This window comes from Oryzias latipes, chromosome 8 (assembly GCF_053564925.1).
Source record: "Oryzias latipes strain Hd-rR chromosome 8, Olatipes_Hd-rR_3.1".
NCBI lineage: Eukaryota > Metazoa > Chordata > Actinopteri > Beloniformes > Adrianichthyidae > Oryzias > Oryzias latipes.
This window is the reverse complement of record NC_136244.1, coordinates 3,245,718-3,270,041: the sequence shown is the minus strand read 5'-3', so window position 1 is coordinate 3,270,041 and position 24,324 is coordinate 3,245,718. Positions and strand designations below refer to the sequence as shown.

At 43.2% G+C, this 24,324-nt stretch overlaps 1 protein-coding gene across 18 annotated transcripts in view; it reads right to left on the bottom strand.

Moving 5' to 3' along the window:
* Nucleotides 1-24,324, bottom strand: part of caskin1 (CASK interacting protein 1) — a 117,590-nt gene that overhangs the window by 60,074 nt on the left and 33,192 nt on the right. For all 18 annotated transcript variants that reach the window (XM_078951134.1, XM_023957764.2, XM_023957766.2 and 15 more), the window contains exon 2: nucleotides 1,123-1,174. In XM_078951134.1, coding sequence (XP_078807260.1) covers nucleotides 1,123-1,174 — 52 coding nt within the window. The remainder of the gene's footprint in view (nucleotides 1-1,122; nucleotides 1,175-24,324) is intronic.

Sequence of the window (24,324 nt, the reverse complement as noted above, 5' to 3'; positions counted from 1 at the left end):
TGCATGTGAACATTAGCACAGATTTTATCTATGGCTGCCCTGCAGCACCAATTCAGTGGCAATTCAAGCCAACTTTATTTGTACACAATTAGAAAACGGCAATCGACTACAGTGCTGTAAAGGAGTCAAAAATATCATAAAATTAACGGGAAAAATGAAAGTATTAGGTTAAACTTAAAATGATTAGAAATGATCAAAGATAGTAAAGTATTCCACAGTCTAACTGCAGCAACAGTTAAAACACACGCAGAAATATTTTTACAGCCTGGACCCACAAAATTCTGAAGAGTCGAGTGACCAGCTGAGATCTCACAAAACCAGGATTTACGGGGTCAAACTGTTAAGAACATGCTCTTAGTTAACATAAACAGCCCATAAACCAGATAGCTGGGTTGGAGTGCTAAGGTCTCCAGCAGGAGGAACCTTTCTTTTGTTTTCTTTTCAAAATAAAAGAAGTTGGGAGTTTTTAGGTCATTTCAACAAACTTGGTCAGAACTCTAGATGAAGTGACATTTTGCTTTTATGCACCAAAAGTGAAAAGAACTGTTGAGCTTCCCTTAAAAATGAAGACGAAGGAGAGCAAAAATGGATGAGTGAATATCCAGTAATAACCTTTACTGACTCTAGGATCTGGTTTTTCTGTTGCCCTTCTCTCTCGGTGAGTTTTTGAGCAGCAGAAGCCACGAAAATACACAACATAGACAAAATACGGCTGTCAGCTTTTCATGGTGAAACCATAAAGGTGAGCCGTGCCTCTCCATTTTTATGTGTATCTTCACGTCTGCCTGAAAGAGTAGCTTATTGTCTCACACTCACTGACAACTTTTCATAGTTGCTCTTACATAAACTGAGACGAAGACAGAAATGCAATAACATCATGTCGAAATGAATCTCAGGCCTGGCGGCCAAACGCGCCGCTGTAGTCAACAGTTAAGTGGTGTGCGCGCTAATCCTATACCGCTTTAATCCCGTGGAGACAGGCAGCAAAACCATCTTGATAATGCAGCTTTGAACGAGTCCAGGGATGCGCAGGGGTGGGAGTATGAGGACAGATGCTGAATGGGAGTCGAACAGGGACCACAGCTGAGCTGAAGACATGAAAGAAGTAGATGAGACACTCACCCGTCTGTATCCTGGAAGTTGACATTGACTTTCTTTGTTGAACCGAGGAGCTCTGAAAAACAAACGAAGGAGAGCGTCAGGGAATGCCTGCTACAGAAAGACAGCAGAGCGGAATGATGTTGAAAACTTCCACCGGATACCAGTGGTTTTTTTATATCTGGGTCCACATGACCCGATCCTTACATTGACGTGTTATCCCTGCCATGACAGAGGTGGATAAAGAGGATTTATGTATTCCATGGACACCAGTGACGCACATGCACATAACATGCCTTGGAGGCACGTTAACGTTAGGAGTGGGGTCATCCAGACCCCACAAGATGGCACAAGGGACATAAACGACCAGTGAGGCACAGGGGTGGAAGGGAGTTAATGAGGGCTAGCTAGCTGTGACTGTGAGGCCACCTGACAGCCAACGATTGGCTTTGACTGAAGTCAGTCAATCTTTAGAGGGGCTTAAGAAAATGTGCAAAGGATGGTTGACATAATCTGGTTAAAGTTCAGTCTTTTTACCTTTAGGGGTTTGATCATGAAAATATCTAAACAAATCTACACAGAAACCTTTCCTTTCCATTACGGCTGTTGGATTGTAGCTTTCCCTTTTACTCGTCTGCATATGAACCAGAGGTGAATGTTTAGGAAAGACTTTAAGCCTCTGTCTCAACAGCCCTTATGGGTGGACACAGGCTGTCTGCAGCTGAAAAATGGAGTAAACCTGTATGAGGGAAGCAGGTATGTGTTATTTCAAGATTGAAGATTGAATGTTTTATGGGCATGCTGCCAGCAACAGGTCACAGAGCAGACCCTAAAAATGGACATTAGAACAAAGTGAGCACAGAATGATCAGGCAGTAACGACACTACTTCAGCGTCAGCGTCAGCAAGTGCAGCCAAGCACTGCAGTGAACAGAAGACCAAAGCAACGGCACCTCAAAGATTAAGCAGGGCAAAGAAAGAAAACCCAGTTTCTCTGGTTCTTGGAACCAAAACAAACCCTCGTTAAAATATTCAGCAAGGACAGATGCTGCACACTCTCCCCCATGCAGGCAGTTGATCACAATTTGATTTGATGGAAGTGATTTGTGAATTCTTCTTTTTTAAGTTTTTATTTACAGTTAAGGTTTGAGCTTCTATTGTAAATGTTTTAAAAAATATCAAAATATCAAAAAATATCAAAATATAATGTGTGATAGCCGCCCCCCCCAAATTGCCAACCCCCTCCCAGCTAAACTCCTCTAGAGCCAGATCTGTGCAGGTGTCCACCCATTTTCTACCTGCTACACCCCCTTTGGGGTCACGGGGTTGCTGGAGTTTGTTGGGTAACTGTTGTGGATGCAGGCGGGGAACACCCTGTTCAGGTCCCCAGCCTGTTGTAGGGCAATAGACTGGCACAGGTGTGTCACAGGTGTGACAACTACTAAAGTGTGGCGTATGAGCCCTGTACCACCGCGTCACCCATACGCCATAAGTATTTGCCACTTCCTTTTTCCCTACAAATGCGTCAGTCTGCACTTACCACACGCATTTTTAACAACGCCCCTTAAGGTGGCCGCACCGGCGCTCCTGTCAAGATGCGGTCGCTTCTCTCTACGACCGTCGACGGGCCCGAACGTCCGAAAAACCCGCGGCACCTTTACAGCTCAACACCCCGTGCAGGTGCATGTGACAAAGGCTGAGGTGAAGACGCTTAGGAGCTGTAGACTTCAATTCCTGAACTCCAGATGATCTTATTGAAGTTTATTCTCACTTGCTGGAGCGTCTCTACTGAAGTTGTAAAGATCAAGCTGATCTAAAAGGTGTTTGTACTTTCGTGTGCATACACAGAAGTGCTGAATGAAGGTAAAGATTTCACTGCATGCTGACTTCGCCCATATTTCTGGGTTATGCTGTGAAATGAAGCGCCGTTCTGCTCCTTCCAACTGTTAGCAATGATTCAAATGGACCGTTGGCCAGCTGGATCACGTGTAAAATCATAAAACTGTCTTTTCAGATTTAAGGAAGTCAGAGGATTTAGTGGTTTTGAATGCTGAGTCTGCTTTAAAAATTAACCATTCAGTGCCTGAACGTCTATTATGAAAGAACCATAAACAATTTAAGATCTTGACTCCTGAATAGTAAAAGTCTTGCATTAGATCAGAAATCAAAGGTTTTAGACCAAAATCTTCCACAGAAATATCGTGATTTTGAACATCTGAGTTGCAGAGAAACCTTCACTTGGACACCAGGCCGTGCAAAGTGGCAGACTTTCACATTCATCAAGTCTGACACATCAGCAGAGACATCACTTTTCTGCACAAGTGCTGAACGGAAAAAGAGAAGCAGAAAATTCTTCCTCACTATCAGAATTTGGTCTAATAAGATTTCGGTGCAGTCGCCCAGAACTGTCTACCCGTGACGGGAATGATGAGGCTCTACTCTCACCGGTTCTCTCCATCAAAAACCCTGAAGGCCTCCTGACTGGCTGACAGTAGCTGGACTGTCGGGAAAGCTGGTGACATGCCTCCCGATATGACACAGCCAAGTAAAGCATCTCACTGCTGTGAAGCACATAAAATAACTGAGGAAAGTGAAGCATGTTTCAGGCTGGATGAGATTATTGCTCACACACACAAAATATTTTAAAAAGTTTCTGTTAAAATAAGATCCGATTCGAAGTAGCTGATCAGTTTCAGGTCAATGGTAAAGCAAGTAAAAACTATGCAGTACAAAGCAGAATGACATCCAGACACACATGTCCCCACATTTTCCTCCTAGATGCACACTATGGTAAATGGCATATATACTGTACAGTATAGCGCTTTTCGACCTTATTTCGAAGACCCAAAGCGCTTTAAAGTCACAGTCCCATTCACCCATGCACACACACATTCACACACTGTATGGCAGGGGTCCCCAAATCCAGGCCTGGAGGGCCGGTGTCCCGCTAGTTTTCCAGAAACCCTGCCTTTTCTGCTGTTGATTGCCTGGATCAGGTGAGTTTAGCCAATAAGGACCTTCAATGGCAGGTTGGTTGGAAAACACCCTTGAGGCTCATAGAGCCACCATAGGGAACGTTAAGGAAATGGAACGTACCATTGTCGTGCATGTGGTAAGTGTGTCCGAATGAGTCTGACCGGGGCAGACTATTCCGAACGGCGTGTTTACATGACGCGTTTTTTTTCCGATCAGGCATTCTTTCCGATTACTTTTGCCCACGTAAACGCAGCTAGGATGATGTACAGGTGATTTTCACACTTAAATAAAAAAAACGAGTGGGTCCCCACATTGTGATGTCACAAAGTGAGGAACAGCCCCTTCAAGGAAGAGTGTGCGCTGCCAGCTCCGCCCCCAGGCTAACAAACAATGTTGGCCTCAGAGATCGAGTAGGATCAAACAGGAAGAGAGCTATGAAAATAACTCATGTTTTATTAAAAAAAAAAACAACCTTCTTTTGTGTGTCAAAGGTAATATTCCATCATATATATATATATATATATATATATATATATATATATATATATATATATATATATATATATATATATATATATATATATATATATATATATATATATATATATATATATATATATATATATATGATGGAATATATGGTGGAATAATATATAATATATATATATATATATGATGGAATAATATATATATATATATATATATATATATATATATATATATATATATATATATATATATATATATATATATATATATATATATATATATATATATATATAGGTATTGATGATTATAAAAGACTTAAGATTAGCCTAGTATAGGCCATTTAAGTCTCAGGTCCTCCACACATTCTCAGGACTCCAAACACAACTTCCAGCTTCATTTACCACAATTACTTTTCATGCTTTGCCCTTTAATTTTACATCCAGCTGATGATGCGTAACAGAGCAAAGATGAGACTGCATTCTCTTTTTCTGCCCCATCTGCCTCCTCACACTTCCTGTCATTGCACACACACACACACACACACACACACTGCGGGGTGCAGGAAACAGAACAGTCCCTGTATTGTTGCAACGACGGCTCCCAGCGCCACTGGAAGAGGAACATTGATTTCCTCCCTGACTATTCCTGGCTGCTGAATGCAGGGATTCACTCACTTAGTCATGCACACAAGCATAAAAGCTTCCAGAGGATAGTTCCTCATCCTGCCCGTGTTGTGACATCCAACTTGCCGTCCTCCGTTCAGCGACGACGAGCTGAAAGGAGTCATGCCGGCCAGAGAAGCACAGGATTGGAGCTGATTTCTTTTCTAAACCAAAAGGAACGATGGTCTCCTTTTATAGACATCTCCATCTGCTTCATCTGCCACCAACCACGACCTCTCGACCCACAAATGAAGACCATCATGTCTCCATGTGGCTCTGCCATGTGACTAGAGAAGTCACACCCGGCAGACCATTTCACATCTTTCTTTCCTTTCTTTTCATTATTACGACAGGTTCGATGTTGGCACAACCCAAACACTGAGGAAATCCTCTGCAGCTGAGAATTTCTCATTACAAAGCAAAGCATGTGTGCAGAAATCCTGCAGGAGTCCAAACATTTAGGATCTAACAAAAAACAGACAAAAAGAAAATCCTAATTTGAGGTCATTTTTGCCTTTTTTGCCAGCTGTTCTTCAGAGATCTCTTTACTTATTTATTAGTAGTCAGGGGTCCATAAAACAGTGACTGATTTCTGCAGCCACTGGTCTTCCTGCTGTTGATCTCCGTGTCTTTTCTGAGAGACTCTGTGTTTTTTGGGAGTATTTATTTGAATCTGATCTAAATTTCAACACATATTTGTTGAAAAACTAATATAAAATTACAGTGAATAAAATGTGAAGTTTGTTCCTTGACTTTGGTTTTAGCCTATCCTAATAACTTCTTTCAGAACTTTAGAAGACGAGAAGAAAACAGTCACCTGCATGGAGAGGGATTTGTTACCGTGCTCTTCATTTTATTCTATTTTATGCTTTTGCTATTGTAAAAAAGGCTACTTCTAGGACTAATAATTGTTTTCTTATTCTTTTTTGACAAAACTGAAGGTTGTATTAACATGGAATAGAATCCCTTCCTTACTGTACCCTGAATATCAAACTATGGATTTTATTTGAGAGAAAGACAACGTCATAAATAATTGCATCCGAATAATAACATTTTGGGAAAACCTGGGCGTAAATTTAATGAGGATCAACAACATAATTACTAAATAACTAGAAGTGTTGGATTTCATGTCATTTTTCAGGACATTACATTCATTCATTAGAAATTCACCTCTGAGTGGGCAGGACTGTTGGTGCGGAGCAAGCCTGCACTCATTTCCCATCATCCCTTTGTTTATGCTCTAGTTTACTAGCTTACAGCCCCTCATACCCCCAAGCGGTGCAACAAAAATGGGGCAATATTGGACCTATCCAGTTTATCCATTAATCTGTAGGTGGATGCATCAGAATGGAGCAGAGCAGCGAGCTAGTGGACTGCCAATTGTAATTTGTAATGACTAAAATCTTTTTAAAATTGCATTTTTTTTGTCTTCTCCTTTGAACAAAGACATACTCAGAGATGCAGTTTTAATCTTCGTTTTGTTTATATATGACCTCCATTATGAGAGAAATGCTACAAAAATGTGTTAAAAAACACAATTTTTATTGGAGTGGGTCTTTAAACTCTTTCTATTTAAGGTCAGTTCAGGGACGTCCAATTGTGCTTTTGTTTCCTGTAGATCTGATCGCTGTGCTTCTGTTCTTTATGAGACGGCACTGTCACACAAACTCTATTGCACACTCTGACACAAATCCTGTTTACAAAGACTGTTAAACCCTCGTACATCCTGTTAAACTCTTGTTGAAGAGTTTAGTAGAGTTTGTGTGACAGGTATGAATTCCATCTCATATGTTCTTCCACAGCCGTCTGTTAACAAACTAGAGTTCAACTGCTGGTTTCCTATAACGGCGAGGAGCGCTGACGTGGCTCCGCCTCTAAGGTCTTTGGCTGTCTGTCAGCTTCAGGATCCTCTTTTAAACTATTAATGGTCTCAGCCCTTCCAAACATTTAGACCCTCTCTTACCTCAAAAACCCTCACGGTTGTTCTCCTGTGGAAATCGGAGCTTCTGCTTCTGTTGAGAACTTTAGTCACTGATTGAAAAACATCTTAACTAATATATAAGAGGGTTTTGTTTTAAATTACTGTTTTACTCTACGTGTTTTTTTCAAGCCTTAATAATTTTCTTTTATATTATCATACTTAGCTTTAATCTATGTATTAGTTTAACCATCTTATCCTTTTCTAACTTCTTCTTTTTTTCCCTTTGTTTATTCGACAGACATGCAGAGAGTATAAACAGATATCAGAGCAAAGACAGAGTTGAGTAAAACCCTAACCCAGCAACCCCCAAACGGCCAGGACAGACAAAAAAAACCCAAATAGATAGATAAATAAACCACTTAGTCCTTGTATAGTAAAAATGGGTGTGGGTCACATAAGCAAACCTTGAAGTGAGCACCTTAGCTCACCTCAGGGACACAGTGGACATGCGTAAGGGGGGCGGGGGAGCTTCCAGTTCAGCAGGATCAGCCTGCGTACTAACAAGGCCGGTCAACGCCATGGCCCGCTTCAGTGCACCCCCCCATGTCTGAGGTTGGGGGAACAACGCATGTTGCAGACATGGGATTCAACGTGACGGCGTATCTATATGCTCTCCATAATGTGTCAATCATATCTGACCAGAATGATACAAGCGCGGGGCACGACCAAAACATGTGGGCACGATTAGCAGGAGAGAGGTGACATCTGCCGCTGGCATCGCTAACAGAAGGATGTATTTTAGCCAATCTGGCGTTGGTGTAGTGGACCCTGCAAATAATCAGTCTGTGGTGGGCGCAGATAGAGGACAAATGGACAAGAGACAGTGCTGACGTCATGTGGACATTAAGAATGTCTTCCCGTGCATGTTTGACAGTTCTGGATGACTTTGTGGACGTTAACCAAAGTGACTTGCAGAAGCTTAAAAATGCAATAACAAGGTTTTTGGAGAGAAGAGCATCTAATAGGGTTTCTGGGGGTCAATTTGGAAGGTGAGGAAACAGTTTTTCAACAGAGTAACTTCTTCTAATTTTTGATGACGACCACCATAAATCAATAGATTTCTCTTGATAGATTTATTCATTGAGGATTTTCTATCGTATAAATAAATTCTTATCTTTTGGTTTATTTATTGATTCTCTCTGCTGTGTTTTCTCACTCTGCAGCTTTTTAAATGAAAAACAGATCACAGGCTTTCATTTCATTTTATTACTATTACAGTCAAATGTCTGTTTGAATTTATTGCAATTAATTACGTAAATCGATTGTATAGAAAAGTGTGCAGTTTTGTTGTAAATACCACATAGAGACACTTTGTTTGCCATCGATAATAGACTTTGGTCGAAAGAGAAGAAAAGGGTAAACAGCAGCAATGAGCTGCTCTATTCTGTTCCACAAACCAAACCGAAACCCTTGTGTTATCTTGTGGGGTCCAGATGACCCCGCAAGATAACACAAGGGTTAAGGGTTCCTGCAGCATCAGGATAACAACTTAATGTTGACACATCTCAGATTGAATGGCAAAAAAATTCAGAAGGTAAAATTTCAATGTAACTCTTGTGCTATCTTAGATGACACCCCCCCCCTCCATTGACGTGTTCTTCCTACCATGAAAAAGGTGGATAAAGGTGGAAAGATTTCATGTAATCCATGGACACCAGTGAAGATCACAAATCATTGAAGAAAAAAGGTTCAGAGCACTGTCTAGTGGGTCTAGATGACCCAACTCCCAATGTTAAAGAGCCTAGGATAGCACAAGGGTTAAAGCTTTGATTTAAAATTAACCTTGACAGTTTATCTTCCTAATCCTAACAGACAGTCCACCATCTCATTGAAAAGCTAGCGGGAGAAAGTGTAAACAGAGAGCTCTCAATAACAGGGAGAGGAAGGGGTCGGGGTTGCGCCACAACAATCCCACCCGCAACTCAGAGGTGAATTTCTAATGAACTCCTGCCGCTTTGCAGAAACTATGTCTCAGAAAATAACCCAGGTTTTTTTGATTTTGTCTAACAACAGCACAATCGTAATTAAAAGACAACTAGGAACGTTAGATCAAAAGAGGATAGAAGTAGGACTAGACTGGAGCGTCAACAGGACTTTAAGTAACCTGAAGGAAGCACTGCCTGCAGGAAAAACCCATTCATGAGGATCCAAACCAGAGACGGGCCTTTAAACCTCTTTGTGTTTGCAGCATCAGAAGCTCAGGCGTTTGTGCTGACGGTGACTGCAGAGACACTCTGAGAAGTGAAGAAAACCCAACCATCTGTGCAGCTGCTCTCCATTCCAGCTGTGAGCATGAAGACGGCACCGACTGCCAAAGCACAGACAGACCTGCTGAGCACAGGACTCCAGCGGCAGCAGCAGCCACACTGATGCAGCCTCAGACAAAAGAAAAGGCTGTTCCCCAACATCCGTGTTTATCAGGGTTTGAAAATAGAAACTGAAAAGAGCATCGCCCAACCTGCAGTTTAAAAGAGTCCAATTTCATTCAATGACGTATGATGGAGCTGCCTCAAATCATGGAGAGACTATCTCCTCATGTGGAACTCAGAATATGAGGAGGACAAAAGTTACAGTCAAGAAACCACTTCAGGTCATGTTTTAGACCAGCGGTCCCCAACCCCCGGGCCGCGGACCGGTGAGTCATTTGGTACCGGGCCGCACAGAAAGAATAAACAACTTAGATGACTTCTGTTTTATTTATTTTAGAATCTGAAAGATGTTTTATTTTGAAAAATTGCCTGATTCTCTGTTACATCAGTCCATGTCACTGTTGATGCAGAACAAGGCGCTCTTCTCAGTCACATGATAGGTCATCGCTAAAATAAAACCCAGGAGCTAGCAAATTGCGTTAAAAAAAAAACATCTTTGGAAAGTTTCTTTGCCAAGTGGAAAAGGCCCAGCCAGGAGACAAAAGAGGTCTTCAACTTCCAAATAAAGAAAGCTACATTCTTTTTTGCACCATGAGTGTGTGAGGGGGAGAGGATGATCACACCTGTGCGATGTACAATGACTTTCAAAATAAAAGCTCAGAGTTCGTCTCGTCATGTGTCTGTTCCTCCTTCATCGTAGCGTTACTACAATCATCGTCCGCCACATCTCAAAGACCGGTCCATCATAACTTTGTATGATGTCATACCGGTCTGCGGCGTCAGAAAGGTTGGGGACCCCTGTTTTAGACAACACTGCTATAGAAAAACATAATATAAGAAAAAAAACAAGGGGCTGCACTGTGGTGCAGTGGTTAGCGCTCTGACCTTACAGGCCCTGGTTCAAATCCCAGCTGGGGGATTTTCCAAAAAGTATGCTTCTTGGGTCAGTTAGAGTTTCTAATGTGTGTTTGAGTGTGTAGCCCTGACAGACTAGCTTCTTGTTCAGGCTGTACCCTTTACCCAACAGTTGGGATAGGCTCTAGCAACCTCGTGACCCCCCCCCCCAACAAAATCCATCAATTTTCATGACCCACTAAATCTCTTTGGGAGTCACGGGGATGCCAGAACCGGTACACCCTGAATAGGTTGCCAGTCTGTTGCAGGACACAAAACCTCTCCCACACACATAAAACTAAGGAACAGCCCAGGCATGTACAGGGAGAACATGCAAACTCCACACAGAGAGGTCCCTGCTGGGATTTGAACCAGGGCCTTTTCGCTGTGAGGCAGCCGCTGCACCACCACCACCACGCAGCCTGTTGTGAAAAAAATAAAGTGAGATTTCATTCTCTGAGGTCTTTCTCAGTCCAGACGAGGCTGCATTTCAAGAGGCTCCTCCTACTCCCCGCCAGGGTTCAGTGGAAGATGCTCCTCACTGAAACTCGGTGGTCCAGGCTGTAGGGAGGGGCAGAACCTGGACCTAGTTTGAGGAAGACGTCCAGATCTTTTAAAAATGATTTGGTCATTTAGTCAGTAACTACAATAAATCAGCGGCCAGCTGTTAAGTAGAACTAAATACACCAGATGAAGAGAAGAATGAACACTCAAAAAGTGCTAGATGTTCCTCTGAAAGTGTGACGCCGCTCAACGGTGGCGGAGCTGCTGCATTGATGCAGACGTGTCAGACGGGTGACATTTCCCCCAGGTGGGGTCTGAGGGGGAGGGATAGAAAACCTGTGGCGTGGGGGGGGGGAGTTCAAAGCCTGACACAGCTATCCACTCATGCCCACACTGTGCCCACCCCCCCCCCCCCACACACACACACACACACACACACACCCTGCCTCAGAATGTGAAGGTCGGGGTTTATGAGAGCTCAAAGGTATGTTTGGTTTTCTCTGCAGAGCTCTGCGTATGCAAAGCACCTTCCTACAAATGGAGGTGCTAATGTTCCTTAACCCTTGTGCTATCTTAGATGACCCCGCCCTTACATTGACGTGTTCTCCCTACCATGACAAAGGTGGATAAAGGTGGAAAGAATTCATGTAATCCATGGACACCAGTGAAGATCACAAATCATTGAAGATAAAAGGTTCAGAGCACTGTCTAGTGGGTCTGGATGACCCAACTCCCAACGTTAAAGTGCCTAGGATAGCACAAGGGTTAAACCCTTAAAGGTTATTGAACACACACCAAGAAACCATTCTTCAGTGCCTCTGTAATTGAAACCTCATCCCCAAAAGTTTGGATTTGATTTTTTTTCTTCCCAAATCAGAAAACTTTAAGTTGAAGTGAGAAGTTAAAGAAGTCCGTTTTCAGAATATCCTGAATCCCTTCTAGGGTCTCGGGGTTGCTGGGGCCTATCCCAGCTTCTGTTGGGCAAAGGAGGGGTACACCCCGAACAGGTCACAGTCTGTCGCTGCCCCACACACTCACTTACACTCATATGCACATCCAGAAGCAATTTAGAATCAACAATTAACACATAAATCATGTTTTTGGACAAAAACCCACACATGAATGAGGAGAACACCACACACAAAGAAAATCCTGAAATTAGGCTTGGATTACCATAAGTGGCTCTAAATGTTGGAGAAACGCTTGCCATGACACATGTCTTTCCTGGAAACTCATTACAGCATCTTAGCAAGTTCTCTTTCATCTTCTGGATCCTTTTTTTAAATAAAATTTGCATCACTGGTCCAGCTTAAAACAAAGAAAGCGGCCAGCGTTCATGTTGGAATGAACCCGTTTACTTTCACCTCCTTCTTTGGATTTTCCATCGCTCGCCTCCGCCCACTCGCTCTGGCAGTCAGGATGGAAAACAGGCAGGCCTCTGGAGCTCTTTCTGACAGCAGACCTGTTTTCTTGACTCGGATCAACCCCTCCACCCCCCCCCCCCCCCGCGTTTTCTCTAAACAGCTTCTCATTTAGCTCCACAAGTGAGAAACGTGACTTTCTCTTTCATTCCGTCCATTATTCCGCACATCAGCAACAGACTTGCATCTTTCTTCCTGTTTTATTCTTGGTAATTAAACCAGGAAAGTTGCCAGCGACTAGTTTTTTTTTAGTTGCTGTAATGCCTCATGATGCTAAAAACTGTCATGCAGGAAATGAGAGGGTAAATGACTGACACGACACGAGCCGTGCACGTGACAGCTGCCTGTACTTCAAAGATTCATTCCAGGGTTGGATTTGCTGCCGTCAAAAGGCTTTCCAGAGAAGATCTGTCAAAAGGGAACAACCAAAGAGCAGAGAATCATTTTCTCAGAGCTAAACAAACATCAATAACACTGAGGAATCTTATGGGAGGCGTAAGTGCAGAATGGACGGAGGCGAAAGCAGCAAGTCCTGCTGAAGAATTTCATGCTGAAAGCTGAGGAGCAGCGAGGATACGCTGACGTTCTCCTCCACAGAGCTGCTTCTCAGAATGGATAAACAAGGACAGGACTCGCTGACTTTTAGAGCTTCAGAAAATCAAAGCAGAAATAGATCCAGGCCAAAAGAATGTGGGGCGACCTTCTTTTTCACTTTGAGTTAAAGGTTTGACGCTTTCACACCGGAGCCTCAGCTTCAGCGTTGGCATTCTTTCAACTACCAGAACCCTTTAACCATTTCAACATCAATCAGCTGATAAACAGTAGAGGAGTTATAGTACGCCCAAAAGAATGTTTGGTTTAGGTTTTGCCAGCAACATCTCCAGCATTAAAGGGTTAAAGTTTAAACTTATCTTTTCATTTTTATTAACTTACTTTTTCAAGTACCGATAAAGTTGCAGATTTGTTTTTGTTTTTCATTAACCGACAGCTGCAGCATTTTTGGGTTATTTAGAAAAAATGGCTAAATGTTTGTGAGGCAAAAAATAACCATTAACCCTTGTGCTGTCCTGTGGGGTCCAGATGACCCCATCCTTACATTGACGTGTTCTCCCTACCATGACAAAGCTGGATAAAGGTGGAATGATTTCATGTAATCCATGGACACCAGTGAAGATCACAAATCATTGAAGAAAAAAGGTTCAGAGCACTGTCTAGTGGGTCTAGATGACCCAACTCCCAACGTTAAAGTGCCTAGGATAGCACAAGGGTTATGCATGAAAATGGTCACAAACCGTAATCATGATGTGTCGCACAGGAGCAACAGATAAGTGAGAAACTGTTTTGATTCTTCAGGAGAAATTCCTCCTCTACATCTGTACTGCTGACACAAAGGCACCCAGGAAGCAGCCGGGGGTTAGATTCCTTGCTCAAGGGGAAGAGCCGCACTCAAAATCATGATGATGCATGTTTTCCACAAACTGCATCTCCAGCCTCCAAATATTTTCTCCAGGAATCACCTGGATCCGATCTGTCATCAGTCAGGATCTCCAATCAGCCCAAGAGGCTCTTTTTTTTGTTTTTTTGTTTCCAGAATGAAAGTCAAGAAGCAAACAGCACATAGGGATGTGAACCAGCCTTGCTGTGCAGTAAAACTACTTTAAGACACGCTTTGATGGAGAGCAGAGGATGACGGTCATCGTCTCAACACTGTTCTGGAGAGCTGACTGCCTGCTTGGGTCTCTGCGACCTCGCTGGGACATTTTGTGACACGGTCGTGATGTTAAAGTCATGTATCATCATGTTAGACTGAGTCAGGGAGGGCGGATGATGCGCCGCAACAAGAACAGCGAATCATCCGTCAGTGTGTTTCTGGGTCTTCATCATCCAGCTGCTGGGACTTCCTGACTATCTGCAAACTTTTTTTCTTGAATGCCAAGTTAGCAAAACAAACTTGAGGATGAAATCTAAAGTTTGTGTTTGACTTTAACCATCTATCGAGTGTGTGGTTCCACTGCACACCTCCTTTTCCAGCGAGGCTCAAAAGTAGGCTGACGTACTGATACTCTCTGGAGCTCAGTGGTCTGCCAAAGAGCAGATCTGTGCCTAGAGGAGGGGATTGGAGGTCATTTTGGTGTTAGTTCCACATCTGCTGCAGCTTCCATCCTGTTAGCCACATGTGGAAGGACGCAGGCTGCACTCTTTGACTGGATTGGACGGACGGGACTGTTTGAGAACACTAAACAAGTGTCTGCAAATTTGTGTGCAACCATTACACATTTGTGCCACACAGGGTGAGGCAAACAGGTATTTGAACACTCTGTGCTTTAGCAAGTTCTCTAACTTGGAAATCATGGAGGGGGTCTGACATTTTCCTCTTAGTAACATGCCCACCATGAGAGACATGATCTAAAAAAATCCGGAGATCTCATTGCATTATTTTTTAATTATTTATTTGTATTCTACTGCTGCACATAAGTATTTGAACACCTGAGAAAGTCAATGTTAATATTTGGAACAGCAGCCAGTAGACAGGTCAAACATTTTCTGAAGGTTTCACCAGGTTTGCACACACTGCAGGAGGGATTTCGGCCCGTTCCTCCACACAGATCAGTCTTCTCTAGATCAGTCGGCTGTCGCTGAGAAACACAGAGTGTGAGCTCCCCCCAAAGATTTTCTATTGAGGTCTGGAAACGGGCTAGGCCACTCCAGAACCTTGATATGCTTCTTAGGGAGCCACTCCTTGGTTCTTCTGGCTGTCTGCTTTGGGTTCAAATCCGTGTATGATTTCAAACCATGACGTCTTAGTGGCTTACCAACAGTAACCATGGAAACGGTGGTGCCAGATATGCAAACTCCACACATAAGCAGAGTCCCAATTATTTCCCTCCCCCTCTGGTCCTATTGCTCCAATTGTAGGGGCATTTGAAGCAGTAGCAGTCTCTACATGTGATTTTTCTGGAACTTAGAGCTGGCTTTCCCTCCGTCACTTACCTATCACCTGCACATCCGTCTGTGCAGCATCTTGTGTATGGTCAGTAAGGAGCCAGTACTCTAACCGAACTAATGGCCAGAGTACCGTATGACAGCATCACCCGTATGTCATAACTTCCATAATTCTTACAAATACTTCACAATACACTCAGCCCGTTATTTCTGATTGTCAAGCATTCCACTCGGCCGTGGATTTGAACCTACATCCCTCCAGTCTCAGGGTGGACACTCCGCCACTAGGCCAATGAGTTGCTTCAGAACCAGCTGCAGAAACAAAGCGGCCTAATGATGGTTTGCAAACTCTAATGGAAAAACACATAAAATGACATAAAAAGATGCAAAGATGATTCACAGATAGATGTTGCCTTGGTAACCTCCCATCCACAGCTTCCTTATGAGTCACAAACAAATACTTCAGTCCTGGTTACTTAACAGTTCTACATCGACGTGCTCCTCCTGACACAGAAACAGCCGTGCACGCCTGCACATCCAGCCAGCCCTGCACGCCTGCACAGGCTGCTGCAGCAGGACTCCGGGAAAATACTGATTTCATCACGTTGCTGCAAACCTTCAGCCCAGCTCTCCCTTCCTCCACACATGCACACTTATGTTCGCATGCGGGGAGCACTGAGTTTTTCATGGAGGCAGGTTGCTAGGTAACAAGCATCCTAGGTCTTCCCACACAAGAGAAAGGAGTGCTGAATACACACCTAAAACATAGAAACACCACACAGAAAGACACCCATGCAAAGAGAATGACAGTGCAACATCTTCATTTCCAGAGGAACGGTTGCTCCCTCAGAGGAGGGCAAAAGGGATTCAAAGCAACTCAGGGGGTAGTTGTGAGTCTTTGAATGAAAAAAGTCGGCAACGAAAGATGAAACATATGCATAACGAAGCATAAGTGACACCAGAGGCAGCATAAACTGTAAATATGTGTACATTTGAGTCTGTGTGAGCTCGTGCATTTGTGTATTTACTTTTTCCTTTATTTGCTTTTTTATTTGGTGGGTTTGAACAGTGTTTGTTGCTTTTGTGTGTGTGCTGTGCGTTATTCTGTGGATCTCACTTTCTCCCATCCTAATGTCTGTCAATGATGTACTTTTATTTAGAATAATGTTAAATGGTGTGTACTTATACAGCGCTTCTCTACCTTCCTCCCAGGCCCAAGGCTCTTCGCAGTCACAGTCCCATCCACCCATTCACACGCTGGTGGCGGCCCCACTGCCGAACACTGGCACCAACCTTCCACCAGAGGCAAGGTGGGGTTCAGTGTCTTGCCCAAGGACACTTCGACGGGCAAAAAAGCTTTTAAACTCTCTTAATGTGATCATTACGTTACATGATGATGGCGAGCAGCAAACCATGACAAAGAGACGTTCTGGATGTTCCAAAAGCTGATGGATGGGGATGTTCCGTCATTGTACAGGTTTGAATAAAAACTGACTTTAGTGAGTAAACTGTAACAAAACGTGGATCAAAGAGCAGAGGAACTTTCTAAACCAGCTCACCAAACCAGACGTGGATCAAACTGAATGCAGGGAAAAACTGCTGTGTCATTGTTCGGTGTGTGCATCATTGACATCGACATAGCAGAGCATTCAGTGTTATGTGTGAACAAACAGGGAAGTAAAGGCGGCGTTCAGCTTGTGATCCTGACTGTGAACACGTGAAAACAAAAGCGAACAAACAAGGATGAGCGCCGCTCAGAACCCCGCCCCCCAGGAAAGCCAGAGGGGCAGCCCGTTGAATCCATTAAGGTCCTTTGAACTTTGTTCATGGAATAGTGTGACCCAACACATCTGTGTCTGGAGTGTCCAGCAGCGGAGGAAGAAGAGCGGGAAACCCGGGACGCAGGAAGAGGAAGGGCCGTGTGTTTGTCAAGAAAACAGACTTCTATAACTTCATCCATATTTGTGCCGTCCTTCCTGTCCCCCTTCCTTAGATCTGCTCTCTCCTCAGAACTGAGGGGGGGTTTCTTTCATTTTTATGTGAGTTCTGGGTCCATCCCATTTCCAAACCACAGAGGCAGATTTTCCCAAACAAAACAGTTAAGCCCTGGGACGTCAGCAAGCAGAAATCCCACTTTCAATTCCCAAATCTGACCCTAAATCCACCAAACACTGCAGTTCCTTAAATGGCCACTGGAGGCTGGTTGCCATTTGTGTGTTTTTTACCATATTAAAACTAGTGTTTATTATTGTTGTTCACTGCTTTGTTTTTCACTAATAACAACTGTATGTGTTTAAAATGGTAAATCAGCAATTTTGTAAGATTTGTTTCCACTTTTTTCTGATTTTATTTTGTTTAAAGGGCAATAAGTCAAGAGTTTTAAGAAACAAACCACAGGTCAGGTGTTAACAGACAGCAGCATTGATGAATATTTATTTTTTAAGGAAAAAATGGATTAAAGGTCAACTGGCTACAGCTTATTTTTTCAGATTTCTTGTGACTAAAAACATGTGTCTGGAAAATTTAACATTTTTACCCATTTTTACAAACAACAAAGACCCAGATATGAGATAAACGTTTCATTTCTGGCTGAAGGTTTCTCATCTATGCAGGTGGCGTTGTCCTGAAGTTGACTCAGAGCTACTGGACCGAAAATCGTCGTAATTAGAACGTTTCGCCGCTCGTTCCCTTGTCTACATCTTTAACAGCCTAAGAAGGCATAAAGCAAACACAAAAACAAAGAATGAATGGCTGGGTTTGGGTTATTTGCCTTTAAATCACACAATCTCTGAACAATAAACATTTCATTTCATCTATGAGAATACAAATCAGCTGCTGCCGAAAACTCTTGATATTGATAAGATCCTGTTTTTGTGTTTTTATGAAGCATAAAGAATAATCTTCATTAGATTCTGTTGTACACACACCTTCACATTAAATACAAACATAGCAGACACACGTTAGACTTTCCTCCTTAAGTCAACTTTCAATAAACCAATAAAGAAAACGAGGCAGCGTCTCACAGATGTTTGAAAAAACCAGCAGACACAAATAGGAATTTAAAAACACTTAGTAAAGAAAAAATATAGAAAGAGGTGGGAACTGTTGTCTCTGCTGTGTCTGATCCAGGAAAGATGGTCTCTAAGTTTTCACCAGGCTGTTCATGTGTATAAAACCAGCTTTAATACATCTTTATTTTAAAGTTTCTAAATGCTGAATTGAATCTTCTCGGTAGATCCCCCAACACCAAAATGACTAGAAAAGCACAAAAACAGTTTTTGGAAAGCATGCGTGGCGGTGCTTTCGGAGTGAAATTCACACAAAGTTTAATATAGAGTCACTCTAACAGTCACACATACTGGTGGTACTATATTAGAGTCAAAATGTAGGACTTGTCAAAACATCTTAGCCCTGGAGAACTAAAGAACAATTTTTTTTCCTGGCTTTTAAAATGAATTGGATATTAATTTTAACCAGTTTTTTTGTGTGGTTGTTTTTTGTTCCTATCAGTTATCAGGTTTTAACAGCACACAGTCACACACAAAAATAAATTAACAAATAAATTAAATTGATAAAAAGGGAGTGGGGGGTAATTTTTGACCTAGTGGACTCTCCGAGGTCTAAATGTACAAGAAAATCATGAGGGAACGTCTCCATCACCTGAAGTTCAGGAGCCATACGGTTCTGCAACAGAACAATGATCCAAGTGGGTTAAAACATAAAACATTTCTTTACTGTTCTGACATAAGCATGAGGACTACAACTATCCAGTGTTATGAAACTGCACAACAAAGTCTCAATGAATTCGTTCCTGCAGGACTTTTCCTCGTGTCAGCATCTGAAGTAGCTGCACCAGCAAACGCAGCACTGATGCACTCCCCTAATTAAACCAACTGCAGCACAGTATATCACACTTCCATCGTGTCGTTTGATGTCTTAGTTCTGTGTTGAAGAAGTGCACGCTGGTTTTTCCTGCAGGTCCACTGTGTGGCTCCGCCGGTCAAATGCATCAGCAGGGCTGAAAGCTCCTGCAGCTCCGTGTGGGTGTGTTTGTTTGTGGGAACAACATTAGCCAAGCGAATAGGAAGGGCCGATGAGTGGTAATTAGCTCTGATCTACCAATCCATATTTGCACAGCTGCCCCGACAGACGGCCGCGAATGGGACTGTGGAAGCAGGTAAACAGGAAAAGGGAGATCCAATTAGCGAGGAGAGACTCTCCGAACGGATCCGCGACGCTGCAAGAGCTCAGAGATGGATGGAGGAGGCCTGAATGGCTGCAGGTCAGAGAGGAAGCTCAGAGACAGGACGCAGTTTGTAAGCAAATACCGTACATTTACAACCAAAGGCATAGTATTGATGGTCATTGGTGTAATTGGGCATAAACGCCCCGCCTCCCAAAGAGGAAGACCGTCTTCAAATGCAGTTGGTCCAACAGCATCATATTTTTCCAGTTCTCTGCCCCTCAGAACCAGCTGCACCAGTAGGGTCAGAGGTCTGAGGTCTTCTGCTGGCCTCACATCGGTTTCACTGATGTTCTATTATCAGTAAAGCCCCCTCTAACTTCCACTGGTTCTCTACTTTTACCTACAACATTCGCTTTAAAGACCCACTCTGATGGAAAAGGTGTTTTTGTTTTTTTTTAACAAGTTCTTGTGGCATTTTTTTCTCATAATGGAGGACATATATAAAGGAAATTAAGATTAAAATTTTATTTCTGGGTATTTCTTTATTCAAATTGTTGTGAATCAGTAACAGACGAAAAAAGATTGTATCTCTGAAGGACATACGCTGGCCACAAGCTCCCTGCTCTGCTCCATTCTGATGCAGACAAATGGATCCGTGTACGTCTTTGCTTTCCTCATCTGATCTGGGATCTGGATCAGAACGGTACAGCTGGGTTGCTCCCCATTTTTGTTGCACCAGTAATGCTAAGTTGGGGTTGTGAGGGGCTCTAAGCTAGCGAGGGAGAGTGTAAATAGATAGGTGACGGGAAGTGGGGTGGGGTCGCCCCACGCCAACAGTCCCGCCCACAACCCGAAGGTAAATTTCGAATGAACTGCCGCTCTGCAGATACTATGTCCTAGAAAATGACACAGGTTTCTAGATTATGTAAAAAACAGCATAATGATAATCAAAAGACCCCTGGGAATAATTTGAAAATTGATCAAAAGATGATCAGAGTGGCACTAAAGCAAACATGTGCAGCTGAACGTCATCTTTATTTGCTTCTCTCACTAACATCCCCATTTCTATTAAGTTGAATGTCATTTTTTCTCCTCTGATGTTCTTTCAAACCTCCATGGTAAAGCCATGCACTAATTTTTCATCTAAAGTAGTCAGCTGCACATGTCCAGAGATCTACCCCTTGTGGGGGCTTCAGGTTTCCAGGTTGTCCGGGTCTGTGGAGGCATCTTAAGGGTAGCACAGGTGGGTCTTGTGGTTCCCCTGAGTGCCCATAGGATGTCCACATAAAGAAGCACGCACTCATCACGTGAACAGCACCAACGGGGTCCTTGCACAGTATGCAGGATTTGGCGGGATTCAAAAACAAAAAAAGAAAAATCCTGATGTGTAGACGTTCAAAATCATGTTTCATAGGTTCACTGGTCACTCTAAATTGTCCATAGGTGTGAGTGTGAATGGGTGTGTGATTTGTAGCCCTGCGACAGACTGGTGACCTGTCCAGGGTGTCCCCTGCCTTCACCAACGAGTGGCCGGGATAGGCTCCAGCAGCCCTGTGACCGTGAAAGGGACATAAACTTTTTACCCACAGACAGCCAGTATCCACCCTTAAGGACAGTTGGGACTTCTCCATTCCTAATCGATCCCCTTCAGAACCTTGAATGCTTGATTTCTTTTTACATCAAGCGGAACCTATTATGTAATGACAGGGCTGTAAGAACTGGATTCAGAGCGGACCTGTGATTGGACAGAGAGAGCATCGCTGTCCTGACTCAGACGCAGACACCTGCCTTACTGATGAAAATCCCATCAGTTGACCTGATCGCACCAACCTCTGCTTCAACCATGCTATCAAATCTGGTTGCCACAGGAGGCGGTCTCCATGGCAACCAGAGCGCTCCTCCGTTAAACACCTGTATGAACAGGACAAAAAGCGACACTTCTATGATCGGACACATTTTCACGTCCAGGTCATCCCCACTGAAAGCTCCCCATCACCAATCAGCGAACGTCCGGACTCAGAGCGGAGCAGCATAACGGATATAAGGCGTGCTGAACACGCCGTCTCCTTCACCTTGATGTGTTACTCTGGTCATTGTGGGCAGCAAAAGAGGAAAAAAAGCTGCTCACTTTGAACTTCTAGATGTCTAGAAGAGGAAACGTCCCTTTATTTGAACAAAAATGACATATTTGACAGTTAATTGTTTATTCATATGCTTGGCGTCATACACTATTCCAGGTGTATCTGTCTTTTACTCAAACCGTCACACGTCCTGACCGATCTTTTACAGTCTTTCTACAGCTAAAAGTCCAGACGTTTTTTTATGTATCGATCCCTGTTGCTCATCAGACCAGGAACTAAAGCATTCCAAGTGTCACAGCTCAAGGTGCTCCGACACTTTGCAGTTGCCTAGCAACAGCTTCCTCACCCGGTATCAAGGTTATCTTTCTGATGGCTCACACGTTTCTAATGCATGCTGGAGGGTTTGTCAAACTGAAAGTTTTCTAAAATCAAAGAGCAGAATTAATCCAAAAAGGAGTGAGAGAAGGAGAGATGTTTGGAAAAGGAAGAATGGACATTAAGAGGGAACCGAGAGAATTCAAGAACCCAATAAAATTGATTTTTCTGCAGGTACCCCCCATCTTTGACACACTTAACAGGATGCTGTAATGACCAACACTTACGCCTGTTTATTGTTTTACCTTTGTGGTTGTTTGTCAAGAAAAAATTATAAACTTGATGAATTCCAACACAGACGGTGCATCGACAGCCTCAGAACAGGGCCTCCCGCTCCCAGAGAGAGACTTACGGCAACCCAAGAGGGACAATCCCAGTCTTGGATATTAACGCAGACCAGGTGACTGACTTCCCACTGGGTAAAGCTACATTCACACCTGACTCAGCAACATGCATTCAAGCAGCTACCTCCAACAATGAAAAGTCTATGTTAACGTGCGATTTGGACGTCCACTTTGATGCAACCCTATGGAGCAGGGGTGTCAGAATCCCGGCCTTGAGGGCCGGTGTCCAACATGTTTTCCAACTAACCTGCCATTGAAGCTCCTTTTTGGCTAAACACACCTGATGCAGGTAATCAGCAGCAGATTAAGAGGGATTTCTGTAAATGGAGTTTGACACTCCTGTTAAACAACGCAATTGGGAATGATTTAATGCATGATGGCAACATGTACACAAAATTAGGACAAATGTTTATCCAAATGTCAACAACAATCATTTGTTAAATGTTCTGGATTTTTGCTGGAAGTTTATTTTTGCTCTAAAACTCAATCGTTGCTCAAACTGCTTTTAAATGTCTGCTCAACCACATGTGTAATCCAGTCATACCAGAAACAGTTTTAACCAGATCGTTTTTTAAAACCAAATGAAGATGCAGTGATCTATCAGTGAAGTGAATGCATACAGAACGGTAACAATCCTACAGGCGGCTGGCAGGCGAGGATGACACGGCTGTCCTGCAGTAAATGTGGTCAAACATGCATGTATGCAAGCTCAAACTGTGAAATCTCGTGTTTATGAAAGCCCAGCTAAACCACTCTCCGTCAGATTATGAGGATCTCATTATCAGCAGATTAAACGGCTTGGATGTGATCTACTCATCGCCTTTGTCAGAAAAAAGACGCTCCAGAACCCTGTGGAAACAGCAGATCAGTAGAGGTTTTAGGTACGGGTGGTACGGGCGATTGCCCTGGGCGCTGCTATGGTTTTCTATTATCTCTTATGTCACTGTGTTTTTGCAACTGCCTGAAACCGGTGAATCTGTGCCATGTGCAGCCCCTGTCGACTGAAGAGGCACCGGAAAGGTGTGGAGGGGTGGTCTCTCCCAAATTAAGTGGACGAATGGAGGAGGAAGGTGGGGGAAGGGGCGAAATCTACTTTATAAAATATTTTGAAAATCAGTCATACTACGAAATTCTATAGATTTTAATACATGAATATAGAATTCTGTATTTTTATTTTTTATTTTTGAGTGAAATGGACAAATAAAATAGAAAACACAAAATGATGAGATCACCAAGGTTGAAAATTGGTTGAGTTGATGACTTTGGTGGGACGTTTATTGTTTATTGTTTTTCCTCAGAGCTAGCGATGCACGTTTTCTGCTACCTGCCACATTAACAACCATAACTTTTGTTATTTGTGGTTGTTTTTACTGAAGTAATTCAACTTTCAAGTGGAAATTTCTGCTTTTTTCTGAACTGAGCGTAAAGACCTGAAGTCAGCTGAACCTTCAAGTCTATATTTGAGTTTGCAGAACTCCAGTCTAGTCAACAAAGACTTGGAGTGGAGAGAAAGATGCGACAGATTCCTCACAAGTGTGACGAGTCAGTCAGCAGAGCAGCGACAGAATAAACAGCCTCCGCTTATTGCTCCGAAGTTTGCCTCCTCTTTAATTGGACTTTTCTCTTTTTCCTGTTATTAAAAGCCCACAGGACTGTTATGACAGGAGGAGCAAAGGAAGCACTGGGATGATTTTAAAATGCATCATTTCTGTAAAGTTTTTAGGCATTCATAAAGCAGAGCTCTGCATCTTAAGACAGCGAGTGTGTTGTCCCAGTTAATCTGACCTCCATGTGTCTGACTGTCGTCCCTGACGACGCCACGCAAATATCATGCAAAGCTCCGGAGGGCCTCTGCCTGCCTGGGACTGTCACTGAGCTGCTCCCCCAGAGGCCCTGCAGCCTCCCTGGGCAAGCATTCCTCCTCCTCCTCTTCCTCCTCCATTCACCAGTGCTCCTCATTTACCGCTGCTCCTCCTCATGCCCCCACTGAAAAAGTCTCTGC